At 40.1% G+C, this 9,550-nt stretch overlaps 1 protein-coding gene across 1 annotated transcript in view; it reads right to left on the bottom strand.

Annotated features, from left to right (window-relative positions):
* Positions 1-9,550, bottom strand: part of MED14 (mediator complex subunit 14) — a 90,787-nt gene that overhangs the window by 6,840 nt on the left and 74,397 nt on the right. Inside the window, 4 exon segments of the mRNA XM_017882144.1 lie at positions 3,723-3,861; positions 3,955-4,134; positions 7,501-7,736; positions 8,898-9,080. Of these exon segments, the coding sequence (XP_017737633.1) occupies positions 3,723-3,861; positions 3,955-4,134; positions 7,501-7,736; positions 8,898-9,080 (738 nt within the window).

The following is a 9,550-nucleotide window of genomic DNA, read 5'->3' as shown; positions in this document are numbered from 1 at the left end:
CTTTCTTGCCTATGCTTCTGCCTTCTCTATATTTGCCATCCATGAGACAGCAAAACCAACCCCTCAGATTTCTCTTCTTCGGCGTACTCAATGCGAAGATAACAAGGATGAAGACCTATAGGAATAATCCCCTTTCACTTAATGAAGAATAAATATATTTCTCTTCCTTAAAAAAAAAAAAAAATTCAAATGGATTTCTTTTTGACATAAATAATGTTTCCTACAGCCTATTAGATCAGAAGCCAAATGTTGAGACTATTAGCAAAAGAATACTATTGCCCCAATATGTATAGTAAAACACTAACTAAAAAACCAGTGAGGTAATTGAAGTTACTCAAATCAACACTAGAAACATTAAAATGAAAAGACCACTGTAAGATTGAAAAAATGTATCAGCTGCCATCTGGATTCCATCTATATAACTACATACTTTCACAGGAAAGAATTCAAAATCTCCCCATACAGAGAAGATTGATTATATGATAAATTAGCATCTGAAAAAGTTGGATCCATACCTCCTCACATTTGACACCAAAACAAAGTGAGACCCTGTTTCAAAATAAATAAATAAAAATAGATTAAAAAATTTAAATAATTAAAAAAATGAATCCAAATGGTATTAGAAAAAAACTTTGGGAGGATTATTTCAAAATCTGGGAGTGAGAAGAATCTAACAATGATACAAAATCAGGAAAACTTAAAAACCAATATTGATACATTTACACTATTTAAAAGAAAATTTTGCATAGCTAAACCTACCAAAAGTCAAGTCAAAACACAAATGAAAAACGAGGAAAAAATATTTACAACGAATATCCCAAGGGGCTAACTTCGCTAATGTACATACCCAATTCCTACAAATCAAAAGACCTAAAAATCTACAAATCAGAAAGACCCAAAGTCTAAAGACTGATAAAACTGTTGACAAGGATGTGGGAAAAAGCCAATACTCTCACTGGTGGTAGGAATATAAACTGGCATAACCTCTATGGAGAACAATTTGGCAAAATCTACCAAACTTACAATTATATATATCCTTCAACCCAGCAATTCTACAGGTATACTGGCACATCCATAAAAAGGCTCTTTATTGTGGCACTGTTTGTAACAGCAAAATATCAGAAGAAACCAAAATGGCCAACAAGTTGGGAGTACTTAGAAATTTTAATACATTCACCTAATGAAATACTAAGCTTTGTTAAACAACACAAAACAAAGACATCCTTTATATACTGATATGGAAAGATCTCCAAGATTTGTTCAGTGAATAAAGCAAGATGCTCCTCCATTTCAAGCAATACGCCCCTCCATTTCAAGCAATACGCCAGGTTTGATATCCTGGACATCACATCCACCACAAACACTAAAAATATTGAGGGTGGAAAGGCATCTTTTTATTTAATTTTTTATTTTTTGAGACAGAGTCTTGCTCTGTCACCCGGGCTGGAGTGCAATGGTATGATCTCGACTCACTGCAGCCTCTACCTTCTGGGTTCAAGCGATTCTCCTGCCTCAGCCTCCTGAGTAGCTGGGATTACAGGTGCCCATCACCATGCCTGGCTAATTCCTTGTACTTTTAGTAGAGATGGAGGTTCACCATGTTGGCCAGGCTGGTCTCGAACTCCTGACCTCAGATGATCCACCCACCTTGGCCTCCCAAAGTGCTGGGATTACAGACATGAGCCACCACACCCAGCCAAAAGGCATGTTTTAAATGCTGTTATGCATTGAATTGCACACCTGAAAAGACATGAATTCCTAACCCCAGCACCCACGAATATGATCTTATCTGAAAACCAGGTCTTTGTAGATGTAATCAAATTAAGATGAGGTCATTAGAATGGTCCTTAATTCAATATGACTGTTGTCCTTTATAAGAACAGAAGAGACACAGGCAGAGACACACACACAGAGAGAACACTATGTGATGACAGAGGCAGAGGTTGCAGTGATGAGTCTATAGCTAAGGAATACCAAAGACCGCTGGAACCACCTGAAGCTAAGAGAAACGCATGGAATAGATTCAACCCTAGAGTCTTCAGAAAGCATGACCCCGCTGACCCCTTGATTTAGGATTTATGGCCTCCAGAACTGTGAGATAATAAATTCCTATTGTTTTAAGCCACTCAGCTTGTGGTAATTTGTTGTGGCAGCCCTAGAAAACTAACACGAATGCAGACTGAGCTATGCAGAAACTAAGGGAAATCCCCAAAGGGCCAACAAACCAAGAACAGATATTCCGTGCTCTGAAGGCAGCTGCTGCCCATGGAGCATCCTGCTGTCTCTTACTTTGCACTTCAGATTGACTGATTGATTGATTTTTTTGGAGACGGAGTCTCACTCGGTCATCGAGGTTGTAGTGCAGTGGCATGATCTCAGCTCACTGCAACCTCTGCCTCCTGGGTTCAAGCTATTCTCTCGCCTCAGCCTCCCAAGTAGCTGGGACTACAGGCATGTGCCACCATGCCTGGCTTATTTTTTTGCATTTTTAGTAGAGATGAGGTTTCACCATGTTGCCCAAGCTGGTCTGGAACTCCTGAGCTCCGGCAATCAGCCCGCTCCGGCCTCCCAAACTGCTAGGATTACAGGCATGAGCCACCGTGCCCGTTTTTTTTTTTTTTTTTTTTTTTTTTTTTTTGAGACAGTCTCACTCCATCACCCAAGCTGGAATGCAGTGGCAAGATCTCAGCTCACTGCAACCTCCGCCTCCCAGGTTCAAGCGATTTTTCTGCCTCAGCCTCCTGAGTAGCTGGGACTACAGGCCGTGCCACCATGCCTAGCTAATTTTTTTGTATTTTTAGTAGAGACAGGGTTTCACATTGCCCAGGCTGGTCTCGAGCTCCTGACCTCAGGCAATCTGCCTGCGTCAGCCTCCCAAAGTGCTAGGATTATAGGTGTGAGCCACCGCGTCCGGCCTGTACTTCAGTTTTAACAGCTATTCAGGACATAAAGTCTAGGACCAACAAAGGTGAGGAGTCACATTTTTTTAAATTATATGTTATAAATTTATACATAAACCAGCTCATAATAAAAATGGAAAAAAGTACAAAACAGGATGTGTAAATATCATTTCATTTAAAATATTTACAAGAAGGCCACGCACAGTGGCTTACACCTGTAATCCCAGCACTTTGGGAGGCCAAAGTGGGTGGATCACTTGAGACCTGAAGTCTAAGACCAGCCTGAGCAACATGGTGAAACCCCATCTCTACAAAAACAACAACAACAACAAAAAAAAAAGCCAGGCATGGTGGCGTGCATCTGTAGTCCCAGCTATTCAGGAGGCTGAGGTGGGAGAATCACCTGAGCCCCAGAGGTTGAGGCTGCAGTGAGCCGAGATCGCATCACTGCACTCCAGCCTGGGCATCGGAATGAGACCCTGTCTCAATCAATCAAAAGTTTATGAGAGCAATGCTATTTGCTTTTATGAATGGACCATCTCTGGAAGGAGAGGCAAGCCATGGTAACTCTGGTTGGCCAGAAGACAGGTGGACAGGGATGGAGGGGACAGGGATAGCTAGACAGGAACTGATGGGAAATTTCTCACTATATTATCTTGTTTTAACTTCAAAAGATAAAACAGAAATGTGTTACCTATTCAAAGATAAATAAAATTTAAGTTAAAAATATTTAAGAATTTAAGAGAAAAATAGAAGAAACTATATAGATGGGTGAAAACCAATAAACACTGCTCCCACCAAGTCTAACCTCCTCAAACAAACCTTGCTGGAAATGTATATCTCTGTAACTTACCAGCTCCAGCTTCATAATGTGCACACAATCCCTCAGGATGTGTGTAGGAGCTCCTAATAGCTTGGTGAAGGCTATTAACGTATTAGCTTTAAATGGTGGTCCTGCAACCTACAGGGATAAATAAAGCAAGTTATTCTTCATTCTACATTAATGCTTCTGTTTCATTAATTATATTCAAATTATGCATTATTAAACACATACTCTTGTTTCAAAGAATTTCTCTAAAACTTGAAGTTCATCAGGTTTCCACTGTCCTGCATTTTCAGGTGTCACTTTTAGCTGAAGCGTTTGGTTGGTTTTGGGACTAAGGGCAACTCTGCATTTCAGTGCATCAGTCTTAAACATGATCACTCCGGGTTCATTGGAATTTATCAGCTGCAGCTGCAAAATAAGGACACATCAAATTAACATGTAAATCAAAGAGAAAATGAAGATGTTACTGAGAGAACTGTTCCAAAAGCAAAACCACTAAGTTGATACCTATTCCAAAACAAAGGCACCTACAGCATTCAGCATCAACTGCTGGCAACATTGCAAAAAGAAATGCAATCAGACATTATGTGCCTCTTGAAGGAAGAACACAATTCTACCTATGAAGTATTCTTGCAAAACAACATCAAAAAACTTGAGCCTGAATTCATTCAGTAGCTTGATCCAGAGGACTGACCAATGTGATAGAAAACATAGGGATCAAAAAAATATTCAGTGATTCCAAATTGTATAAGGATGAAGAAGGAGAACTAGAGGGGGGAACCAAAACTTTGAACGGGACTTAGAAAAACTTATTTGAGTTCTGATTCAAAGTGTAAAAAATCAAGACAACCTGGGAAATCTGGGTATTAACTAGATATGTGGTGATAAAGAAATTTTTTTTTTAGGTATGAGAATGGTGCACTTTTTTTTTGTTTTAGGAGTCCATACCTTTTAGAGACACATGCAAAAATTTTTATGGAAGAAATTATGTCTGAGATTTGCTGTGAAAATCTGGGGGGAGGAGTTCTAGATGAAACAATACTGATATTAGTTAACTGTTGGAGGTGGGTGATGAGAGTACAGAAGTTCATTATACTATTCTACTTCTGTATATGCTGAACATTTTCCACAATATATATATATATTTTTAAAGTGGCACATTAGAAAAAAAGAATACAGAGTACAATTACAAAAGGTTAGATCTGGATTAGGCTCTTATTTTAGCCCAGGGGTTGACAAACTTTTCTGTAAAGTGTTACATAGAAAAGTTGCAGGTTTTATGCACTATATGGTCTCTGTCACAACTATTCAATGTTGTCATAACAGCTGAAAGCAGCTATAGACAATACATAAATGAACAGGTGTGGCTGTGTTCCAATAAAACGTTATTTACAAAAACAGGTGGTGAGAAGGACATAGCAACCAGGGGCCATAGTTTACTGACCCCTGTTTTAGCAGAGTATGTTGATTATGTAGCTGAGCAAAATGAGGTCAAAGAGCTGAAAGCTTACATAGATAGTAAGTGGCATAGCTGACGCTAGATCCCAGGTCTGATGATAACCATTTTGCATGCTAATTTTAGTTTATTTTATTATTTTTCTCTTTTTTCTTTTGAATGCTAATTTATTCAAAAATGTTTCCGTACCAAATCTTAGTATGAAGGTTGCAAAATGGCTTCACATATATTTTAAACATTCATCATTTTTAATTCTTTTTTTATTTGAGACGGAGTCTTGCTCTGTTGCCCAGGCTGGAGTGCAGTGTCACGATCTCGGCTCACTGCAACCTCTGCCTCCCAGGTTCAAGCGATTCTCCTGCCTCAGTCTCCCAAGTAGCTGGAATTACAGGCATGTGCCACCACGCCCAGATACTTTTTGTTTTTGTTTGTTTGTTTTGAGAGAGAGTCTCTCTCTGTCTGCTCAGGTTGGAGTGCAGTGGCACAATCTCAGCTCACTGCAACCTCTGCTTCCCGGGTTCAAATTATTCTTATGACTCAGCCACCCAAGTAACTGGGATTACAGGCGTGTGCCACCACACCCGGCTAATTTTTGTATTTCTAGTAGAGATGGGGTTTCACCATGTTGGCCAGGCTGGTCTCGAACTCCTGGGCTCAAGTGATCTGCCTGCCTCGGCCTCCCAAAGTGCTGGGATTACAGGCATCAGTCACCGTGCCTGGTCTTTTATTTTCAGTAGAGGTGGGGTGTCGCCATGTTGGCCAGGCTGGTCTCAAACTCCTGACCTCAAGTGATCTGCCCGCCTTGGTCTCCCAAAGTGCTGGGATTACAGGCATGAGCCACGGTGCCCAGCCTAAACATTCACCATTTTGACTACCTCATTAATACATGCATCTACCAATAATAACAGTAATTATAAATAATGAAAATGCCAAGACATTATATTAAGGGCTTTACATGAAATATCTCAAATTCCCACAACTGTTATCAGTTAGGTAAATACTATTATATGAAGTAATTTGCCCAAACACACATTAGCAGGTAGTATGGCTGGCTACAAACCCAGGCAGCCTGACTCTAGAACTGGTGCTCTCAATTATAAATTATCTCCTAAGGCTTTATCACCATAGGATAAGTTACAAGTCTTCTTTTTTTTTTTTTTTTTAGAATTTTTTTTTCTACAAGAGTTTTTAAAATTTCAAATTTTTTTTTTTTTTTTTTTTTTAGAAGTCTTTTTTCTACAAGAGTTTTTAAAAATTCAATTGTTTATTTATTTATTTGTTTATTTATGAGACGAAGTCTCGCTCTGTTGCCCAGGCTGGAGTGCACTGGCACGATCTCGGCTCACTGCAACCTCCGCCTCCCGGGTTCAAGCAATTCTGCCTCAGCCTCCCATATAGCTGGGATTACAGGGGCACACCACCATGCATGGCAAATTTTTGTATTTTTTAGAAGAGACGGGGTTTCATCATGTTGCCCAGGCTGGTCTTGAACTCCTGACCCCAAGAGATCTGCCTACCTCAGCCTCTCAAAGTGCTGGGATTACAGGCATGAGCCACCTTGCCTGTCCTGTTCATGTATTTTAAAAGAAGCTTTTGTCCTTGTAACCATAAATAATTTTCTTTAAATTTTTTTTCTATTTTTATTTTTTTAGAGACAGGGTCTTACTTGATCACCTAGGATACAGTGCAGCAGCATGATCACAGCTCACTGTAACCTGGAACTCCTGGTCTCAAGCAATCCTCCTGCCTCAACCTCCCAAGTAGCTAGGACTACAGGTGCATGCCTGATAATTTTTTAAATTTTTTGTAGAGAGAGGGTCTTGCTATATTGCCTAGGGTGGTCTGGAAAGCTTGGGCTCAGTCATCCTCCTGCCTCAGCATTCCAAAGTGCTGGGATTATAGGTCTAAGCCACCACATCCAGCCAATTATTTTATTTCCATAAAGTCTCAGATTCAAAATCAGTCTGCCTGCACGGGCACTCCAGAAGGCAAATAATTACTGGTATGCTATTCTCTGCAAGGCCAGATCCTGTGCGCACTGGTCCTGTGTGCTGCAGAGACCTATCTCCAGGTTCATGTTAGCCACATAACATAGAAGCTACAGCACAGCAAACTGTATAACGCAGAAATATGTTAACGTAAGAATGGAAAAGAAAATAATGGAGTCCATTTTTAATGCCAGTTTAGGGTGAAAAGCATAATTCTAACGAGCTTGTTAAAGGAGGGAAGGTGAAGGAATGTCACGTTAGTTCAGATCCTATCCTGCAGGACAACTGAGCATTTTACCCTTAACTTAGAAGGTCACTAGGTACCCATACCGTTTCTTGTTGAATAATTCTTTGAAGATGTCGTCTCATGATGACTGATCCAAGGAATCTCTCAAGTGGAGAACAAAGGTAACTACCTGCCAGACCAGGCACAAGGCCTGGCGTTGGAGAGGGCAGCAGTAAAATGTTCAAGGCACTGTGAGTGAGGATGGTAGGTATGGATGCCGCCCAAGAGCGCTGAGGTAGTTTACGAGGTGGAGGCATGTTTGTTGGCATTGTTTGAGAACCTTTTGGGAAGGAAAACATGTTATGTCATTTACAAATACATACTATCTCACTGCTTCCTGTTTTGCCTTCATCACAAATCTTTGATGTTCTAAATCATTCTGTACTGTTGCAGTTACTCCTTGTGGTGTAACAATCGTATATTAACAACCTGTTAGCAAAAATGGCCACTATTTTTCTCCTTCTTGTATCCAGGCCCCTTGCAATGTGACTTTGCAGCAACTCCTTTAAGGGGTGAACTCTATTTCTCCACCTGAAACCTGGCTGGCCTAGTGACTTGCTTCTGACCAACAGAATGTGGTGGAAGTGACACTGGGCTAGTTGTAGGCCTCAGCTTCTACTCCCTGCCTTAAAATCCTGTTGAGCCACCATGTGAACAAGCCTCAGATCAAGTGTGAAACCACACAAAGCAGAGCGAAACCTTGCCATCTGAGGCCATCTTAGATCAGCTAGTCCCAAACGAACCCAGCAGCTGACTACAGACACATGAGTGAGCTGCCCAGCAGAGCCTGAAAGATTCACTCAGCTGTGCTCAGCCTAAACTGCCAACCTGCAGAATTGTGAACCAATATATAACAATCATATATTGTTTTAAGCCACTAAATGTTATGTAGCAAAAGCTAACCAATAAATGTATATAATTCTCTTCTGTGTTAATATGTGTGATATTGTGAAATATATATTTGGTCTTTGTCCTAGCTCCTGGCATACAAATCTTAAAATTTTTGGAATCTTCAAAGTGGTTAAGTGTCCTTTTGTATGCTATGAGATGGCTGATGGCTGGCAGCCCCTAGGTAGCTTCAGGAAGGGGGCTGATCATAGGAAAGACAAGGCATGATTAGAGGGTTGGTAGTTTCAGCCCCATCCCCAAAGTTGATCACCAGTGGCCAGTGATTTAATCAATAATGCCTACGTGATGAAACTTCCATAAAAACCCAAAACGACAGAGTTTGGAGAACTTCCAGATAGCCAAACATGTGGAGGCTCACAGAGGGCATGGAAACTCCACTCCCCTTATGCATCTCTTCATCATGATCCTTTGTAATATCCTTTAAGTATCCTCTCTCAAAAAGTAGGTCATGACTTTCAAATGTGAGGATGCAACAAAATACGTCACTTTGAGTTATACTAAAAAAGAACATAAAAATGTTGATGATACTCACTTGTTCCAGCTCGAGGGGAATGAGAAGCATCTGGAACCGGAGAATGTAGTGAGGGGTTGGCTGGTGACATTCCAGGCATGCGTGCTGCTGGTGAGGGGCCGGACACTTGAGGAGATCCTGGCCAGTTCCCGGCTCGTCCACTTGGTGACACCATAGTGTATGGGGAACTAGGGTCAAGAGTTCCTATAAAAAAGGTAAACAAATGATTCTCAAAACCTATATTTTAATAACTGAAAATTACTTGACAGCATTCAAATCTTTTACATAGTAATAATTTTATTTTTTCTTCCAATAAGATGTTTCACTGAAGCTTGATGTGTGTTAACATGTCATGACTGAATCTCTATTTTGTGTAAGGTACTTTTTAACATGATACAAAAATTAGAAAAATATAAAGATAGACAGAGGATAAAATTTACCTTCACACAAGCTTCAATGTATGTAATACATAACAATGTATGCTACTATATGCATGAAAATATTAAGCAAACAATCTCAGAGTTCCTTTAAAGGCAGAAATATATTTTTAAACCAACTTCGACAAACTATATTTTCATTCTACTCAAAGTAGAATGAGAAGGAAATTTTCCATAGTCTTTATTTAGGCCACGTTGACTAAGAAATGAACCAAGACTCAAGTTTTGAAAGCAGTG

This window comes from Rhinopithecus bieti, unplaced genomic scaffold (genome assembly GCF_001698545.2).
Source record: "Rhinopithecus bieti isolate Rb0 unplaced genomic scaffold, ASM169854v2 scaffold_1466, whole genome shotgun sequence".
Classification (NCBI taxonomy): domain Eukaryota; kingdom Metazoa; phylum Chordata; class Mammalia; order Primates; family Cercopithecidae; genus Rhinopithecus; species Rhinopithecus bieti.
This window is presented reverse-complemented; position numbering and strand designations above follow the sequence as displayed.